The sequence below is a fragment of the Quercus lobata genome, chromosome 11 (genome assembly GCF_001633185.2).
Source record: "Quercus lobata isolate SW786 chromosome 11, ValleyOak3.0 Primary Assembly, whole genome shotgun sequence".
Classification (NCBI taxonomy): Eukaryota; Viridiplantae; Streptophyta; class Magnoliopsida; order Fagales; family Fagaceae; genus Quercus; species Quercus lobata.
Window position 1 is genome coordinate 51,332,739 of NC_044914.1, and position 20,704 is coordinate 51,353,442.

Genomic DNA, 20,704 nt, shown 5'->3' on the forward strand with positions numbered 1-20,704 from the left:
TTAAGTTGTGGTCATGAAGGCCAGCAATTACGGGCGGATTTTGGTTGTTAAAATTTTTTTTGTGGGGTTTATTGATTCAGACTTGGGACGACAATTTTGACCTGCTCCTCCCTCCTTCACCCCACATAGGTGGTAGAATAGGGATGGGGCGAGATTTAATCCCCCACAACGAGACGGGGCAAGGATGAATTTAGATATTTTAGCCCCGCTGTGATAATAGCTATAATTGTAAATTTTCATACCCTAAATCTCTATTATTAAAACTAACAAATCAATACTACCTATATTTAAATGCATGGATATTAAGATTTTTCTTTTTGTTGTGATATTGTCTTGTTAAAACACTTGGATAGTATTATTCAGCTCTCGCTAAAAATTAGTTTAACTTGATGATATTCATTTAGTTGTAATTTCAAGTATATTTATATTAATGAAATAGGTTTTATTAAAAAAATTAATATAAAGTATAGGGCAACGAAGTTTTTACCATCATACAGGGTGGGGCGATGGTGAAGATCCCATCCTTCAACCCCACCTCTCCCCATTGTCATCCTTAGTTCAAATGCAGGGAGAAGAGAGACAATGAGAGAGAAAACAAAATAAATAATTTTTAATGTATATGATATATTATTTTAATGTGTTGAATCTTAAAATAGAAGATCTGATGTATTGAAAAATGATGTGTGAAAATAGATAAATTAGATTTTGGTGTGTTAAAATAGCATTTGGCATAAAACAGTGGATGCGCTCTAACTATTGACATTTAGCACAACCTATCTCAAACATTAGGGGGAAATTGGTCATTTAACATGATTTTAGCAACTATTTCGTTAGTTGGCATGTTTTTGAAACATTTTAGTAAACTAGCATCTCGAGCCTTAAAGACTTGAATTCAGTGAAGAAACTCGAGTCTTAGAGACTCGAGTTCCAAGCTGATTGGATAAATAATCCACGTGGAACTCAAGTCTCGAGTTCCATAGAGCATATAGAGAAAGAAGCAATATCCAATGGCAGGACGGCAAGAATTCAAGTCTTAGAGGCTTGAGTTCTATGCAAATTTTTTCTTCCACATCAGATTGCCACCACTTGGAACTCGAGAAGAAAAAGAAACCCATATCCAACGGCAGGACGGCAGGAACTCAAGTCTTAGAGACTTGAGTTCCACGTGAATTTTTTCTTCTTCCACGTTAGATTGCCACCATTTGGAACTCGAGTCTCGAGGCTTAGAGACTCAAGTTCCTTCACTGAACTCGAGTTTCATAGCCTCAAGATGCTAATTTGCAAAATTGTTTTGCAAACTTGACAACTAACTCAATTGTTTAAAAAATAATGTTAAATGTCAAATTTCCCCAAACATCATATGTATAGTTACTAGGAGAAGGGAAAGTTTTGTATGTCCCTAAAGTATTGTTTGCTATTGTACACTCGAGCCTTAGTTGGCTGCCTCATGAGTTTTTTGCTCCGTCATCGACCATTTTCTGCCCCCTTATGGGTCTCCTGTCTCTAGTTTATAGGTTTTTCACTGCCCTTTGTGGGTATCTTGTTGTTTGTTTTTCTGCTATAAATTTGTCACTTCAACAATATTGTTTGACCAATTTGATTCTTGGAGCAAAGAAATACAACGTTAATTGGCAATTGGTTATGGCTCTATAAGTGGGAGGCGCTGAGTATTTTGCAAACTTGGGAGCTTTCTATTCTATTCTCAGTGGTCTTCAACTTGGGCATAAATAGTTCCAAAGAGGTCAGTGTATTTGGTTTTATTGTGATTGTCCTTTCTTTAGCTTAGATAAAGGGGTTGTTAAGTCCAATCCTCGCCATGAGCGCTTTAGTTTGGAACTGTTGGGGCATTGGGAATGCTTCAATAGTGAGAGTTCTCAAGGTTTTAATAAGAGAGAATCAACCTGATTTGGTCTTCTTATCAAAAACAAAAATTGACGAAGAGAAAATGGTTGTTGTGAAAAAAAAAAGGTTAGGTTTTGAGAGAAGAGAAGACATAGCAACAAAAGGAAAAAGCGGGTGGAATTATGATGATGTGGAAGGAAGGATTAAGCATTGAAATGGAGGATGATTGCAAATGGTGGATTAAAGTGAGACTTTTGGAAGACTTGTGTGTTACTCTTTGTGAGATCTGAGAGGTTTTGTACCTTTTAACTAGAATCTATGAGCCAAAACTACAATCTAGCATTGGTAGAACATAGTTGATCCATCAAGATCATTATTGAAAGTGATCCGAAACCTTTGAGTGGGATCTCAAAGTCACAAGTAAGGCAGCTTGTGTTGGTGTAAATCCAAGAAGAGAAGAAGTTCGTGAATTCGAAGCTTACTCGTGATCGTATCAGTAAGTTACTACATGAGGTATTAATAGATTGAGGGTTAAATCTGATTGTAAAAATTTCAATTCTCTTATAATGGATTTACTTTACCTTGAGGATAGTTAGGTTAAATCCTCCCCAGATTTTTACCTTGAAATGGTTAGTTTCATTGGTTTTCCTAGGTCATCATATCGTGGTGTTATTTACTTTTCTGCATTTTTGCATTACATGATTTATTTGTGTTTAACCTAGATCTGAAAATTAATCTAAGTAATTACTTGGTTAATATATTAGGTTAAACAATCTGTTTAAGGAGTCTAAACGAACAAACAAAATCATTTGGGACATTGTGTTTTTGCTTGGGTGGGAGCAGATGTGACCTACTCTCCATAAACAAGTGATGCTAAAGATGATATAGAGACGTTGGGCAATAGAACTGATGCTAAAAAACTAGGATTAAGATTCGATAGTCAAGGACACTAATGCCTTAGGTGTGAATTTTGAAAATCTAATTGATGAATTTCATGTTCCTTATATTCTTAACATGTATATCAAATTTTGTTCAAATCGGATGTTATTTATTATTCGATCTATAAAACTTATTTTTTATACACAATATTAGATTACAAAACTTGAAATTTTAATATTGGTTGATAACATAGCAATTGATCTTTGATCTTTTTGCAATTTTGCAAGCATAAATGATATAATAAAAACATGCAATCTAACAGTCAAATTTTCAAATTTACACTCAATATAAAAATACATAAGAAGTTTGAAGGGTTTCTCTCCAAACTAGTTTGGAGATATACTTTGTTCAAGTCTCGTTGTTAGCAAAGTGGGAAAAGTCCAACTCTAGGCTAGGTTTACTTGCACCTGAGGAGCTTCCTCCCTCTATCTTAAATGTGGTTACTTTTGAATGTTTTATCTGGCCAAAATGGGAAATTAATCCTGGTTTTCAAACATTATAATTAGTAGGCCACGTTTTCAAACTATTTTTTTTACTAGCATCTTGAGTCTAAGAGGCTCAATTTAGGGCCTATAAATCGAGTCTCAAAGACTTGATTTTCATGGGTTGATCACGTTTAATGTGGCATTTTTTCCACGTGGCGACCACCTGAAAATCGAGTCTCTAAGACTCGATTTATATGTTTTATCTTTCTCTGTTTTCCAATTCCCAAATTCTCAGGTCCAACAAACAAACACAAAGTCAACAACCATGTCCTCCACCACATCTCCCCCAATTCTCCCAATCTTAAACACCATCGCCACCACCACCAATCAGCAACATAACCGAATCGGTCCGCAACAACCTCGCCCAGCGCCACTCGTGGTCCGAGCTCGCCGAACCAGGCCGCGCTGGCCTAAGTCAGTTTGATTTTTAGAGTGTATTTTTTGATTTTTGGGTTTGGGTTTCCGATGGGTCAGTTTGATTTTCAGAGTGTATTTTTTGATTTTTGGGTTTGGGTTTCCGATTTGATCAGTTTTTATTTTGAATTTTGTTCTTGGGTTTTTTAGGACTTTGGAAGTTTGAGAAAGGAGAGTGGGAAAAGAACTGGGTTTGGGTCTCCAGACACTTGAAAATATTTGTACTATAAATGTTGCAGATGTAAATCGAGTCTTAGAGATTCGATTTACTGGTAGACGCCAAGTAGAAAAAGTGCCAACGCAAACCCCATCAGAACTTGAAAACCGACCCTCAAAGGCTCGATTTATAGTCCAAAATTGAGCCTCTTAGTCTCGAGATGCTAGTAAAAAATATAATTTGAAAACGTGATCTACTAATTATAATGTTTGAAAATCAGGGTTAATTCCCCATTTTTGCCCTTTTATCTCCTAGCTAGGTTTCTTAGCTTGTGTTCTAGCATGCCGGCTAGTTTTTTGTGTCCAGTTGTTGGTTGTTTTGCTGGCTTTGCTTTTGGCTGTTGTTGCTTTGTTATTGGTTTTTTGTTTGTTTCAATGAAATATACCTTTCATCATAAAAAAAATAATAATAAATAAATAAATTTTAAAAAAATAAAAAAATAAAAAAAAAGGGCACAAGCTACCTCAACCTCAATCAAATTTGTTGTCAGGAAAGGGAAGTAAGAAAAATTGAGCTGACTTCTTGTTGGTTTTTTGTTTATTTCGATGAAATCTACCTTTCAACAAAAAATAAAATAAAATAAAAGCACACCGTACCTCAAGTCAAATTTGTTGTCAGGGAAGTAAGAAAAATTGAGCTGAAAATGCAACAAAAGTGTAGTACTTTACACCTATTTTCAGGTCTTTTGGAGGTTGCAAATCAAAACGACTTAAGAGCACCCACAGTAGATGTGGGATATGTGTCAAATGCTAAATATTTGGCACATATCCCACATCAAACCCAATTTATGCCCATTTATCAGATGTGGTATATGTTAAAATTTTTCCAACTTGCTACAGTAAAATCACAAATATACCAGTGTACGGACCGGCTGTGGTATATTGGTTTATTATTTTTTATTTCTCACTCAACCCTCATTTCCTTTCATTTCTCCTTCAGCCCACCGCCTCCATCTCCATCTCCACTCTCCCATTCTTTTTCTTCTTCCCTCTTCCCCATTGCTCCATCTCCTTCAGCTCACCATCAGTTTCGTTTCTACCATCACTGATCTAACCACATAAATCCAGTTTTTTTTCCCCTTTTGGTTCGCTCTGTCCTCTGTTCTACCGGCATCGATCTGGTTCTGAGTCTCCGTTTTCGTTGTGATTGCTCGTAAATCTGAAAGGGATGTTTGTGCTTCCGCCGAAGATTCCAGCAGCTCATTGATCTCAAAGGAACTTTCAGTCCAGCTGGAGCTTGATGAAAAACGACTCAAAAGCGAAACGGAGCCAAATCGTTAGGTTGATTCCAACGGAGCCAAAACGGAGCCAAAACAGAGCTTGATTCCAACGACTCCTCCACCATTATCATCAGCGTCGGCGTAGGCCTTTGGGTTGTGGGTCTGGTTTTTTTTTTCCCCCTTTTGGTTCGCATCCTCTCTGCTCTATCGGCGTCCTCTGGTTGTTTTTGTCTCCGTTTTGGCTGCGATTTCTGATTGTGGGTCTGGTTGTCGATCTGCTCTTTGAATCAATTCTTGGTGCAAGAACTTTGTGAGTGGACTTCCGGTTTCGTGAAAGAGGCCCTGGTGAAATCTGTGCACGAGAAACACGACAGGAATAGCTCACCGTACAGGTATTTCATCCGTCTTCTCTGTGATTCTCTCGGTATTTCAATGTCTAGTTTTGATTCTCTCTATATTCTGTTCATATGTGTTGTTTGGTGTGTTATGAATTTGTTCTGCCTAAAGTTTAGTAATGATATATGAAATTGTTTATATGAATTTGTTTGCTATATGAAATTCCTAATCCCCATTATCATCAATTTCACCATCATTTTTGTTGTTGTTGAGGCTTTGCCTGTTTGATTTACCTTGTCTAAAATTTTAGCAACTTAGCATGCGTTAAAACACAGCAGAAATGAAGTAATTTACCATATAATCCCTAAAACCATGAAAATATGAAGGATGTACAGAAATGAATTCTTTAGGCATGCAAAGAACAAAATCAAATTACAAGCAAAATCAAATGAGTTCTACTTCTTTTATGTTGACATGGCTAATGTGATGCAGAACTTGTCTTTCCTTAATACAAGTTTCCTTTAAAACAGTGAAACTGGTCTTTCTTAAAGATGAGTATGCTTGGACTTGCATGCAGAAACTATTCTCCTTCACAACAAGTCTATTTTGCAAAATAAATTTACAACATTGCTATTTTAGAAAATAATTTTTGAAAATGTATTATTTAACAAAAATGGCCCAAGCTTCACCATTTGAAGGAAACCCTTCGGGCTTCTTTAATACGTGGTTTTATTGTTTCATATGATGTAAGAACTGTTAAATATATATCAAGTGAAGAAAGTAGTTCTAGTTCCAATTACTTTCTTGACAATGACATAGGAATGGATGGTTGAACTGACATGATACATTGACAAAGTTTAGTAATGATATATTTTGTTGTAATTAACAAACCAGAACAAGCAGTCTCCATATCTATTTAGAGCATGGACTCAAGGAATTATTCATCATTCATTGATCTCGTACGGGGGAATATTAATCTTGAGGATGAAATTTTCGATGTATCTGAAAGTAGTCCCCTATTAGTCGAAGATTCTCCAGTGAATGATGAAGTTGCCACTTCTAAGAAAAAACAAGCACGTGGTGTCAACTTCAGTGTTGAGGAAGATAAGCTGCTTGTAGCAGCATGGCTCAATACCAGTGTTGATCCTGTGTATGGTAATGAGCAACATAAAACCACATTTTATGGTAAAGTTGCCAAATACTTTATGGACCACAAGACTGATTCTACACGTAGTGTTGCATCCCTAACAACCCGATGGGGAACAATTAATAGGGAAACAGTTAAATTTGTTGGGTCCTTAGCTAAGATTGAAGCAAAGAATGAGAGTGGAACCACGGCTCATGACAAGGTATAAATTTTGCAATGGTCTTTAATTTTTTTAGGTTTACAACACAAATGAATTGTTTAAAGAAACTAATTATGTTATATTTATTTAATTTTTTTTAGATTGAGAAAGCAAAGGAATTGTTTAAAGAAATTCACGGTTCCGTTTTTCAATTTGAACATTGTTGGCTAATCTTGAAGGATTATCCTAAGTGGGCATCTACTATGCCTAGGGGAAATTCAAGAAAAGAAATGCCTCAAACTCCAGATTTAATAGATCAAGGAGTGGAGGTTGATGGCATTATGGATTTGGAGAGGCCAATAGGTAGAAAAGCTGAAAAGGCTAATCGAAAAAGAAAAGATGATGGGAAAGATATTGCAACGGAATATTTGAAAAAGAAAATGAAAGTTCTTGAAGAAGGTTGTGTAGCCGAAAAAGAGAGAATACGTATCAAAGCGGAAAAGGTTCGCTTGCAAGAGTTGAAAGAGAATGAAAGAATTATGATGCTAGACACAAGTGGTATGAATGAAGACCAAAAAGCTTTTTATGATGGACTCAAAAAGGAAATCCTTGCAAAACAAAGATCAAGTCATTCGTTGGGTTGATGATGTTGGTGATATCTTGTTCCAACCTTATTTTGGTAGTAACTAATTCTAGGCCGTGATATGTATTTTGTGGCATTTTTTGATTGTAGCTGACTTTAGTCCTTGATGTGTATTTTGTAATCTTACCAAAAGGTCTTAACTCTTTTATTATGTAATTTTGTTGTAGATTCTAGAAGGCCACTGTTATGTAAGTAATCCTAACATTTTAGCTTATATAAAATGTTATGTATTTTCTATTTTGTTATGGTTTGAGTATTTGCCATGGAATTTCTGTTATTGACTTATTATTATTAGTTTATGGTTTTTTGATCAACTTATGGTAAGTTGTACAGGCAATGAGGATGATGTCAATACCGTCAATATTATGACATTTTGATTTTTGATATATAAGAAAGAAAAATGTATATTATATTTTAACTGTATAAATGGAAAAAAATCTAAGCTAATGTCTAGAATTTATTTGGCAGTACTATTTGTAATTAGTTAAACCTTATATTCTTGTCCTACTTGGTTTAGGGATTAAATTCCTTTTGCTCCTAGGTTAGTAGAGTTAGAACTGTTTTCTTTCCTTACTAAGATAATAAGTCTGTACTCTATTTAAACCTATTAAAAAAAAAAAAAAAATCTAGGACTTGATTTAAAGAACCTGGAGTTCCGTATTGTCTTACTGTTTGCTAACTTTAGTAATGATTCTCTCTATTGGAATTTTCTTCTAAATGCTGATTTCAGTTAATTCTAGGTGACAATTCACAGGTTTTGTTCTCTCTTACTTGGTGTTGACTCCAAGCAAGCCTAGGTGTTGATTCTTGAGTTTGTTTTATTTTCTTCTCTTGTTGAAGTGGTGCTACATCGGTTTTTGTATCAAAGCTTGTTCTTATACATAATTCTATCTAGATATGTTGTTCTTTGTGTGATAATGTCTAGACTTGATGTTTGTTTATTTATGATTGGAGCTCTGGAGAGCTACCTCTTATTAGTATTACCTCTCTAGTGATATTTTGGATTGTATGTTAGAGCAGAAATATGTACATTTTAATAATAAATTATGTTAGTTTGAGGGATTGGAGAGTGTGTTTCTGGTAGTTGTTCTAATGGCCATTGATTATGAATCATATCCCTAGAACAACTTTGAAAACTAGAACGAGATCAAACAAAAATTGTTTAGTATGTTCATGACTGATAAAATAAGGCAAGGATCATAGGGTTCTACCCACAGTGGCAGAGGATTAGAATTGAAAATTGCAACTAACATGTGTGTGGATTGTGATCAACTTATGTTCGAAATAAATTTAAATGAATATTCCTTAATTTTTAATATTGACTTGTTTTGTTTACATTCCTACAAAATATATGGCATCTATATTGATAATTGCTTTCTAATGTTTTCTTATAGTTTATCTCCATGGGTCGTTCTTTTTTTCGTAAATTGCTTGATGATGACTCAGATGAAGATGAGATAATTATAAAACTTCTCACGGGTTCGACACCACAACGTAAGCATCGTCGGTATATCGAACGTAATCATTTGGCAGGCCATAGAAGGCTTTATGATGACTACTTTGCCGAAGAACCTGTATATCCTCCCAACTTATTTTGAAGGAGATTTCGAATGAGACGTTCTCTTTTTCTTCGAATCTTATCTAGGGTAGAAGCTTATGAACCTTACTTTACCCAAAAAAGAAATGCTGCCAAAAAGCTTGGTCTATCTCCCCTTCAAAAGATGACCGCTGCACTTAGGATGCTTGCTTATGGAGTAGCGGCTGATTTTATGGATGAATATGTGAGAATAGCAGAAACCACTGCAATAACTAGTTTGAAAAAATTTGTTGCAGTAGTGGTTGCTACTTTTTCAGAGGAATACTTGAGGTCACCCAACAATGAAGACATCGCTAGATTGTTAGCTCATGGCCAAAATCGTGGATTTCCAAGCATGTTGGGAAGTATTGATTGCATGCATTGGAAATGGAAAAATTGTCCAACTGCATGGAAAGGGATGTATTGTGGTCATATTCGTGAGCCAAGTATTATTTTGGAAGCAGTGGCTTCATATGATCTTTGGATATGGCACTCATTTTTTGGGTTACCTGGATCAAACAATGATATTAACGTGTTGGAGCGGTCTCATGTATTTTCTGAACTTGCACAAGGACGTGCTCCTGCAGTTAATTACTCAATTAATGGTGATGATTACACAATGGGATACTATCTTGCCGATGGCATATATCCACAATGGTCAACATTTGCGAAGACAATCCCAAGGCCACTAGGAGCAAAAAGAAAATTATTTGCAAAAGCTCAGGAGGCATATAGGAAGGATGTAGAGCGTGCATTTGGAGTGCTTCAAGCACGATTTGCTATTGTACGTGGACCTGCACGGTTTTTTTATCATGAAACACTACAAGACATTATGAAAGCGTGCATAATTCTTCATAACATGATCATTGAAGATGAGCGAGATGAAGCTGAAGCAGTGGACTTAGATTATGAACAAATTGATGAGATTTCATGTACATCAATGTCACGTGAGCCAACAAATGAATTTACGGAATTCACTCAAGTTCATCAATGCATTAGGGATCGAGAAGTTCATTCTCAACTCCAAATGAATCTCGTTGAGCATTTATGGCAATTACAAGGAGAGTCATGAAAACTGTTGGTTTTGTTTATTTGTCTCATTTTCTTTATGGAGTTGCCATTAAAACTTTTGATTTGGTTTATTTGTTTTATTTTGTTTTTATGAAGCTATCATTAAAACTCATTGGCTATGTTGTTTTGTTATGTTAAGTTTAGTATTAGCCAATTGTTTTGTTGTGTTAAATTTAAGTACTATTTGTCATCAAAGAAGTGGCAAGCTCAACTATGTTTAATTCAATGGGTTTTGTGTGAGTTAATGTTATTGGATATGAGTTATTTGTGTAAGTTATTTGTGTGAGTTAATGTTATTAGATATGAGTTATTTGAGTTATTGGATATGACAGGTTTTAAGTATTTAAGTTAAAATGTTATTGGATATGAGTTATTTGAGTTGTTGGATATGACAGGTTCTGAGTTATTGGATATGACAGGTTCTAAGTATTTGAGTTAAAAATATGATAGTTGAATTAAGAGTATTTTCAGTTTTCAGGATTTTGTTATGCGTGTAATACTGTGGTTGATGCTCACAATTGGCCAAACTTTGTACAGGGCAGTAGGTGTGGCTGGATTACATCCCAGCTAACATTGTGCCTCTAGTTTCATTTGATGCCCATTGAGGTTCCCTTAATAAAGCCCAGGCTGGCTGGTTTCTAAATATATATATATATATATATATATATATATATATTTAAGAGTATTGTTTCAAGCCCAGCAGGCTGGCCGGTTTCTTAAAAAAAAAAAAAAATTGAAGAGTAGTGTTTGAAACCCAGGCAGGTTGGCCGGTTTCTTTTAAAATATATATAAAAAATAAAAAATAAAAAAAAATAAAATAAAATAAAAAAAAAAAAAACAGTGTTGTTTGAAGCCCAGGCAAGCTAGCCGGATTCTTAAAAAAAAAAAAAAAAAAAAAAAAAAAAAAAAAAAAATTGAAAAGTATTGTTTGGAGCCCAGGCAGGCTGGGCGGTTTCTTAAAAAAATAAAATAAAAAAAAATAAACAGTATCATTTGAAGCCCAGGGCAGGCAGGCCGGTTTCTACCCCAAAAAAAAAAAAAAAAAAAAAAAAAAAAAAAAAAAAAAAATCCTGAATGCATGAGTTTTGTTTGAAATGTTATTACCGTTGGCATTTGAAAGAGAAGGAAATGTTACCGTTGGAACAAGGAATAAAGAAATGATAAAATAAGAATTAAAATATAATATTTTAATGAAGTGGTAAAAATATAGAACATCTGATAAATGAGATATTGTAAAATGATGTGGTAAAATAATAAAGTAGGCTTTTGATGTGGTAAAATGGCATAATATTTACAACGGCTGCTACGGATGCTCTAAGACTGCTTCAAATAATATTTATTTAATTTTTAAATTAAAATTGTTATTTAAAACTCTTTTTTAATATAAAATTTTTATATTTAGGTTTGTTAAGAGCACTCAAATCACTATCAGTTCTTATATAATAGAGAAATAATTACTTTTTAGCCAACTAATTCCAAAATTCACTAACATCAAATTATACAAAATTCTGTAAATATATATATATATATATATATTAAAACATAGTTGCTAAAGTAATTATGTAAATTTACTCTAGTAATATTTATTTGTGTTTAGGTTTTTATCATTTCTTTACATGTCTTGAGAATGAAGGAAAAGAGTGGGTAATGATTGTTGTGTGTGAAGAAAAATAAATAATTAAATGAAATCAAGAAAAATGATATTTTAATGAAATGTAATATAAAAATAATCTGATGTAGAGTGTTTTGAAACGTAAATATATAAACTAGAAAAATTAGTTTTTATATTAAAATTATAAAGATGAATTTTTGCATAAGCTAATGCAAATGTTCTAACGTCTACTTTTCATCAATTGATTATATGACAAATCTAATTAATTTCATTATGTATAATAGATTTTAAATAGGATTTCATGAATTTTTGTTTTAAAAAAACTTATTTTGACGAAACAATTGTCACAAATTTTGTTAATATAATTTCTGTAAGCATAAATGCACTTGAAAAATCATTTAATTTTTTTATGTAGTCAAATATTATTATATGACAATTTTATCTTCTTCTTTTTTTAACGTTATATATTATGATTAATATTGCCCCTGTAATCTTCTCATTGCATTACTTCTTTATCTTCTAATTCGGTTTTGATAAGGTTCTAACAATAAAAAAATAAAAACTCAATTTTTATATATTTTCATTGACTTGTGAGATTTCATATTAATCTTTGTTGGATTTTGCAATGTCAACTGAATGAAGGCTATGTTTGGTTCGCGTAAAATCATTTCCGGAAAGGAAAACGTTTTCATGTGTTTGGCTGTCACAAAATTCATTTTACAGAAAATTAATTTTGGTGTTTGGTTCATTTAATCATTTTACCAGAAAATACATCAAATCTGGCGAAACGCTCGTCCGACGAGCGTCCGACAAGCGGCGCTCGTCGATCGACGAGCGCGCTCGTCGATCGACGATCGTGATCGACGAACGCGCTCGTCGATCGCGCTCGTCGATCGCGATCGTCGATCGCACCGCTCGATCGACGATCGCGATCGTGCACCGCGCCGCTCGTCGGCGCGATCGTCCCTCTCTCTCTCTGATCTGGGCTCTCTCTCTCTCTCTCTCTCTCTCTCTCTCTCTCTCTCTCTCTCTCTCTCTCTCTCCGGAAGTGAATTGAAGTGAAAATGAAGGCAGAAATGGATTTCCGTGGTCAAAGGGAAAATTCGTGGTCAACCGGAAATCATTTTCCGGAAAATAACGTTTTCCGTGACAGCCAAACGCATGCATTTTCCGGAAAATCATTTCCGGAATCACTTTGAAGTCGATTCAAACGCAGCCGAAATCACTCACATTCTCATCAAAATTAGTATTATTTATATTTTATCAATATCTTAAGTAGTGCAAGCCAACTGGAAGCTAGTGGTAGCTTGTAACAGGAACTTAGATATTATTTTTTTTTGGTAAACTAACTTAGATATTACCACCAACTACGATAAGATATATTCTCATCACTCACGGCACATTCACATATAGAGATACATATACAGATAGATACCATACCATAGGAGCCACACAACCACGAACTTCAACCTCCCGTCATCAAAAAAAGGTGAAGTATTTTTTTTTTTTCATGTGTTCACTCACTCATTCCTTATAATTCTCATTTTATCACATCTTTGACCATCTTAATCTTCTGCTGGGATATAGACTCCAATGAATTCCACCTCTTCTTCCACTCACCAGTGGGAGTATGATGTCTTCTTGAATTTCAGAGGTGAAGATACAAGCTACAGTTTTACAGGCCATTTATATAAGGCTTTGTGTGACAAAGACGTTTACACCTTCATGTATGATAAACTTCGAAGGGGAGAAAACATTTCAGAGGAACTTCTCAAAACTATCAAAAGGTCAATGATATCGGTTATTGTGTTCTCTGAAAATTATGCATCTTCCAAATGGTGTTTAGACGAACTTGTTTGGATTCTTGAGTGTAGGAAAAATCTTGGCCAATTAGTTTTACCAGTTTTTTATGGCATAAATTCATCAGAATTACGTAAACAAGAGAGAAAGTTTGGGGTAGAATTGGCTAAACATGAAAAAAATTTCAAGGATAACATTTGCAAGGTGCAGATTTGGAGGGCAGCTCTAAAAGAAGTTGGCAGTTTGTCTGGATTTCATTACGATAATGAGTATGTATCTCATGATTACTCTCATGCTTTCATGCATTTTTTGTATTTTAATGGTTTTTCATAAACACTATATGAAATTGTTCTATTTTGATAATATATTTAGCTATGAAGGTAGTTGCCAGTTATCCTATAAAGGAAATTTTAATCATACCAATTAAGAGTTTCTTCCATGTATTTTTTGAGAAAAGTTTTAAGAAAAATTTCTTAATCGTTTCGATCAGGTATCATATGTGGGTTTCTAATAAGTTTGGTTCCTCACCTAAGAATAAAACTGATAAGTGGGGTTTTCATGCAACTACTTGATATAAGAATAAAACTGATTCCTATCCAAAAAGACAAACTAATAAATTTAAATATAGTTGGTTCCCAAGACTATGAATTATGTACTTACCATTTACTTTAATTAAAAATGTACTACTCACTTTTCTCATAAAGGAAAAATAATTACCACTTGTTAAATCTAACGCCCTAACCCGTCCTCCCCCTCCCCCCTTATTCATGTAGCAAAAGGGAAAAAAATGCAAAAAAAAAACTATATACCGAGAATTTTGCTTATCTTCATACCTGCATTTTCCAGCTAATCCATTTCATAACATGCTTTTTATGCTATGTGATTGGCAGTTGCCTTGAATCTAAATTTATCCAGGGAATTATCAAATGGATATCAAGCACTACATTAAACCGCACACGTTTATTTGTTGCTAAATACCCTATTGGAGTAGATTCTCGTGCAACAAAAATAGAAAAGATTTTAAATATTGAGTCAAATGATATTCAAATGGTGGTGATCCATGGCCTTGGGGGAATAGGTAAGAGTGTAAGACTACAATCGCAAAAGCTGTATATAACAAAATTGTTGATGCCTTTGAAGGAAGCTTTTTTCTAGAGAATGTTAAGGAAAGGTCTGGGTCAAATGATGGCATAATCCAACTACAATAGATACTTCTTTCTAATATCTTAAGGGATGGAAATTTAAAGGTGGACAACATATCTAGAGGAATCAATGTGATAAAGGAAAGACTTTGCCATAAAAGAGTTCTTTTAGTTCTCGATGATGTGGATGAACATAAGCAAATAGAAAATTTGCTTGGAAAATGTGATTGGTTAACTCCTGGAAGTAGAATCCTTATAACCACAAGAGATAAAGATGTGTTAACCACTCTCGAACAAGATCCTCTAATCTATAAGGTTGATGAAATGGACAAATATGAAGCTTGTGAACTTTTTAGTTTGTATGCCTTTCAAAAAAATGAACCCGAGGAAGCTTACTTGCAACTTACAAATCAAATTATCAATTATGCGAATGGCCTTCCTCTAGCTTTAAAAATAATAGGTTCTGATTTGCTTAGAAAAAGTTTATCTCAATGGGAAAGTGCATTAGAGAAGTATAAAAAGATTCCCAACAAGGAAATTCTAGAAGTACTCAAAATGAGTTATGAAGGTTGGACCAAAGTGAAAAGGATATTTTCCTTGATATTGCATTTTTCTTCAAGGCGAAAAATAAAGATTATGTTGTAAATATATTAGAGGCATGTCATTTATTTCCAAATTATGGTATTCCAAAACTTATTGACAAGTGTTTGATAACTATTGATTGGTGGGGCAATTTATCAATGCATAACTTGCCACAACAAATGGGAGAGGAAATTGTTCAACAAGAATCACCGCAAGCACTTGGAAAACGTACTAGACTACGAGATTATGCGGATGCTTGTACTGTACTAATTGGAAATATGGTATAAGTCCTTTTTTCTTCACTTCTTTCCTTCTTTTGATCAAGTTAGAGAAAAAATGAATTGATTTCTTTAATTTTATATTAATTTTTAGGCAATACAAGCTTATCAATATATTTTTTTGTTTAAAATTTTAAATCTATTATATTTTTAGAAAATTCTATTGCGTAGTGTTGTTCACTTAATGCTTTGTCCAACTAGGGAACGAATAAAATTCGATGCATAATGTTGAATCCGCCTAAACCTATAACGTTGGAACTTCATGCTCAAGCTTTCAGAAGGATGAAAAACATCAAGTTTCTTATAGTTAATAATGTACATATTGATGGATGTCTGGAATATCTCCCAAACAGTATAGTGATGCTGGATTTGCCTAATTGTTCCTTTTCCTTGCCATCAAATGTTTGTCTTCAACAGCTTGTCTACTTCAACATGCCATATAGAAACATTAGAATACATAAGCTATTCAAGCAGGTATGATTATTAGTTTTCTTAATTATGATTTATTTCTAAAGTTTATTTTAAAGCTTGGTGAAGATAAATGTTGTTCCCTTCTACAGGTTTTGCCTTTTGAAAATTTGAAAGGAATCAATCTCAGACATTGTGAATCCATCCAGAAATTACCTAAGTTGCGGGCTCCAAATTTAGAGATATTAGACCTTTCTTGTTGTACAAATTTAGTTGAGATTCATGAGCCTACTGGATTTCTTGATAAGCTTAAAACTTGGTACCTTACTGGTTGCAAAAAACTAAGAGCTCTTCCTAGAAGACTTAAGTTCAAATCTCTTGAACATTTTTATCTTGATTCCTGTCAATCTATTGAAGAATTACCTAAGTTGTGTGCCCCAGATTTAAAGACATTAAACCTTTCTAATTGTAAACATTTAGTTAAGGTTCATGAGTCTGATGGACTTCTTAATAAACTTGAAACTTGGGATCTCAGTTATCGTGGAAAACTTCAAAGTCTTCCAAGACTTACGTTGGAATGCTTAGAGCTTTTAAATTTGTGTGGGAGTGGTGTTAGAGAGTTGCCTTCCTCAAGATGCACAAGCCTTGAGAGTAAACTTCCAGATAGCATCTATAAATTCCAAAAACCCAAGTGTTTGTCTTTGTACTAACATACCAAGACCAACCTACAATTCTTTTGATGGCTCTGTCGGATATGGGTTTTTACAGTTAGAAGAACTTAATCTATTCGGTAAAAATGTAGTTGAATTAGATGTTTTGGAGTTTGATTACTTTCCTTCATTGAGGTATCTAACTCTAGAAAACACCAATACTGTTACCGTCCCTGAAAGCTTTATCAAGTTTACTACATTAAGGAAACTTTATATATTAAATTGCAAGCAGTTTGAGGAAATTCAAGGACTTCCACAATCTTTAAATCTTTTGATGGCTATAAATTGCCCATCATGGAATCCATAATCATCGAACGAAATATTGAGTCAGGTCTTTCTCTATCACTCTATTGCTCAGTTATAAGAAATAATTGTATTGCCTTTTCCTACGTACGTAAAATTGATTTGCTAAACTGCAGGTTATTGCTAAAAGAATTGCTAGATGGAAGCAAGTGGGAGAAAGTCAAGGCATTTTGCCCTCAACCGAATTTTCTTCTCATCGGCCTGACTACTCACTTGCTGAAATCTTAGAACCTAACACAGAGAATTGTGAATTTATAGTACTAGGAAGTGAGATTCCAAATGGGTTCGACCACCAAAGCAATGGAAATTCCATTTCATTCATGGTTGGTCGAAATTGGAGATTTCCATATCCTTTTGCTGTCTATGTTGCCCTTGGCCTGACAAATGGATCTTGTTATGTGGTTGACATTGACATCAATGGTTGTTTAGAAATTCGCTATGCTAGCGTTTTCTTGGAAAAAAGTGAATCTAGTTGTTTGTGGTTTTTTTCTGGACCTTTTTGTGAATGGGAGAACGAGTTGAGCTACTTAAATCTATCTAAACAGAGTCATTTTAAGGTTACTTGTAGAATCAAGATGGAGAATTGTTATTATCACAGAAAGCTAATGGATTCTACGGCTATGATAAAAAAGTTGGGGGTCCATGTAGAATGCATCTGTTCTCCTCATAAATCTTCCTTGCCTTTACTACCTCTGTTCCACAGTTCTTGCAATGAAGGAGATATAGGGCATGCAAATGCAATGGAAACAACAAATACAACTGGGTTTGAATATGATTTGAAGGGATTTCAAGGTGATTTGAATATGTCATTATCGGTACCTGAATTTGCAAATGATGACTTTGATTTCAATTTGTGTCCACCCTAGAAGAAAAAGAGGACATCTTGATCAAACTTTGAAGAATTATGCCTCTCTTCCTTCCATTGATTCCCATCTCCTCCAACTCCAAGTTAGTTCCCTTCACTTACAAGAATTTACAACTCCAAACCCAAAATTGTTTTTAATGTACAATGAGTGCTTTGTTTGTTTCTTGGACATATCATGTAAATACCTAAAAAAGTTCTCTTATGGTGGTGTAAATTTGGTTTGTTTGTGCTTGTGTTATTGAAGCTTTTGTTATGTTCTACATGCTTGGCTATAGTATAAGGCCACAGCCTTTGTAGTCATGTGGTACTTGTTTTCAATCAAAGCAATTTATCAAGTGGAAAGAGAGTTTTATATTGGAAGATAATTACCTTGTTAGGACGGTGTAGCTGGCTATGTCTTTTTAGTCAAGTAATAGTAATAGAGAATGTACTCTTTAATAGTGCATAATTTGATTATTCATTGAGCTAGTTGTGTGACATAATTAAATTCTACTGTTTGGAAGGCCTTTCATCAAAAACAATATTAAATATTGGAGGACTTCATCAAATGCATTGTCTTAATATATTCTTTCCAGCCTATTTTAGGGTTTTTTACTTCTTTTTTTTAGGTTCTGTTATGGTTTGTTTTGGCCTTAATTAGATTAGATTGGTCTTTAGTGATAATTCAAGAAATTAGCTGGGATTACTTTTTTCTTCTTTTGGATATAGAGATTGCTACAATTTTGAAATTGAAAGCATGATCATTGATGAAATCAAAGCGATTTTTAATACTTTGAATAAATATAGTTCCTTAGATCTTGAAAGGTTTGAAATTTTGTCACATCCCTAGGTTTTAAGACAAAATTTTGTAATAAACTCTAAACACACCCCGCTTCAGTATCAGTATATCTAACATTCTATTAACTTCCCCGATTGTCAACCTTATTTATAAGTAGTCTCTGTAATCTGTATCATTTAGTTATTTCTTCCACCTAACTTAGAAAAGTCCTTTTTTAATAATATTGAATCATAGTTATTCACTTCTCCCACATCTTCAAGCCTTCTCCATTATTATATTAGGTTTCCTTGACAGTAAGAGCACCAAATAATGAAATACATATGGAATCAAAATAGAGGTTTTTATATCCATTGGATATTGGTATTAGAGAGAAAACATAAGCAATAGTTGTGCCAAGGTTGTTGAATACTCAGAGCAAGTAACCTCCTAACTTCTAAAATATTGTTTTAGCCATTCACTTTCTAATCTCATGATTAATTATTTTAAAACCCAATCTTTTAAGGGTTTGAATTTTAAGTTTGGCATTAATTTTGATTGAATTATAGTCAAAGTTGAATATAGTTTGTATTTTAAAAAAATTGATATGATTGGTGAATCTGAATATATGCTGCTGAAGGCAATAAGTTTTATTTAAAATGAGGTGTGATTTTGATTTGTATTAGTGTGCGTCTGTCAACCATAGCTTTGTTCACTCATTGTAAGATGAGTCATTGAAGTGGGATGATGTGAATTGAATATTGAACAAGCAATAATGTTAATGTAAATACTTTCTTTGTTTAAGCTGGTTCATCATTCAATTTTGTCATGTTCTGTTAAATTTCCTTTTATTCAATTGCCTTTTGTTTATTTATTAAAATACTTTCTTTATTTTCATAATTATAATTGTTTGTTCAATGTTGTTCAGGATCATCTTCTGTAAGAGCTAAATTGATCCGCACCAAAATGTATAAATATTGTCTAAATGTGTTTGATTCTTCTTCATATGCAAAGTTTATGGTTCTTTCTTTTGATGTATTTCTTTCCTAATTGTTTAATTGCACATTTGTAAGTAGAATAGTGATTACATTTATCTGTAAGTTCATGGAAGTGAGATAAAGCACTGAAGTCTCAAAAATGGAATAGACATGCATGGTCATATCATATTTTATGTAATTGCATGTGTTATGATATTGGATTTGAAACTTAGAAGTTGGCATATACAATTTATCTTTGGCTATTGGTTGTTGCTATGATTTAGAATGAGTGAAAATATATACTAAGTTTACTTATTCATAAAAGTCACTGGTGATATGAAATTGAAATATTACGTTTTATTTACAAGATATTTGAAGGCAAAAAAACATTATCATTGGTAGAGAACTTATTAGCCCTTTTGACTCTGTATTGCTTGGTTATGGCCAAAGCTAATTGAATTTATGTCCAGGCTAAATAATTGACACTGGGAAAGAAATAAGGAAAAAATGATGGTTTTTGTAATTGTAATCTTTTTTGGATAATGCGATAAACCCTTTGGGAGAGTTAGAAAGATGAGAAAAAGTCAAGGCACCATTGGAGGACTTTGAAACACCAGAGAAGGAAATGTAGGCAAAGGGGTTTTTTGGGTGCTATCTATTGGTCTCCCTCAGCCAATACCAAAAAGCCCCAATGTTAGCCCTTTTCTTTATTTCAATCAATTCGATTTTCTTCCCTTTATATTCGCAATTCAGTTCCTTTCACTTTTTAAATTTTATTTCACGTGGCATAATTGATTAAGCCCTATAATTAAAATTTAGGGTCTAAACTATTGCCTAGTTTAATTAAGAAATTTCTCAAGTTGAATATAATTGGGTATTTGAATTTAATTGAATATCCTGATATATTTCACCTAAGGTACTGTTGTAGGTAAGTTTTATCCTAAAATTTAGTGCTTTGTCTTTCTCTGGTTTTTATTTTTATTTTTATTTTTTTAACTTTTATGTTATAATTCAGCAATGTTACAGCGTGAAGAGTTTTTTTTTTTTTTTTTTTAAAGAAGAAATAAAAGCTTTTAATTGAAACCAATACAATAATACCCCAATTAAAACTTTTAAGTACTCCTAGTCGTTCCTAGGGATCATTTCTAAAAATTCATCCTTGAAATTATTTGGGTTCAAAGAGCCACGGATTGCCTTAAATAAATTTTATATATATATATATATATATATATATTGTAAGGACAC

The 20,704-nt window shown here is 33.6% G+C and overlaps 2 protein-coding genes across 2 annotated transcripts; both read left to right on the plus strand.

Moving 5' to 3' along the window:
- The first annotated feature begins 6,657 nt into the window (after positions 1–6,657).
- Positions 6,658–7,382, plus strand: LOC115967093. The gene is made up of 2 exons (XM_031086176.1): positions 6,658–6,801; positions 6,900–7,382. The coding sequence occupies exons 1-2, from the start codon at positions 6,658–6,660 to the stop codon at positions 7,380–7,382; spliced, it is 627 nt and encodes a 208-aa protein (XP_030942036.1).
- Positions 7,383–9,102: 1,720 nt separating this feature from the next.
- Positions 9,103–10,029, plus strand: LOC115967094. The gene has a single exon (XM_031086177.1). The coding sequence runs from the start codon at positions 9,103–9,105 to the stop codon at positions 10,027–10,029; it is 927 nt and encodes a 308-aa protein (XP_030942037.1).
- Positions 10,030–20,704: the final 10,675 nt, after the last annotated feature.

Coding starts and splice junctions, on each gene's coding strand:
- LOC115967093 (XM_031086176.1), top strand. CDS start 6,658: ATGGACCACAAGACTGATTCTACACGTAGTGTTGCATCCCTAACAACC. Junction 6,802..6,899: donor GAACCACGGCTCATGACAAG/GTATAAATTTTG, acceptor AATTTTTTTTAG/ATTGAGAAAGCAAAGGAATT.
- LOC115967094 (XM_031086177.1), top strand. CDS start 9,103: ATGACCGCTGCACTTAGGATGCTTGCTTATGGAGTAGCGGCTGATTTT.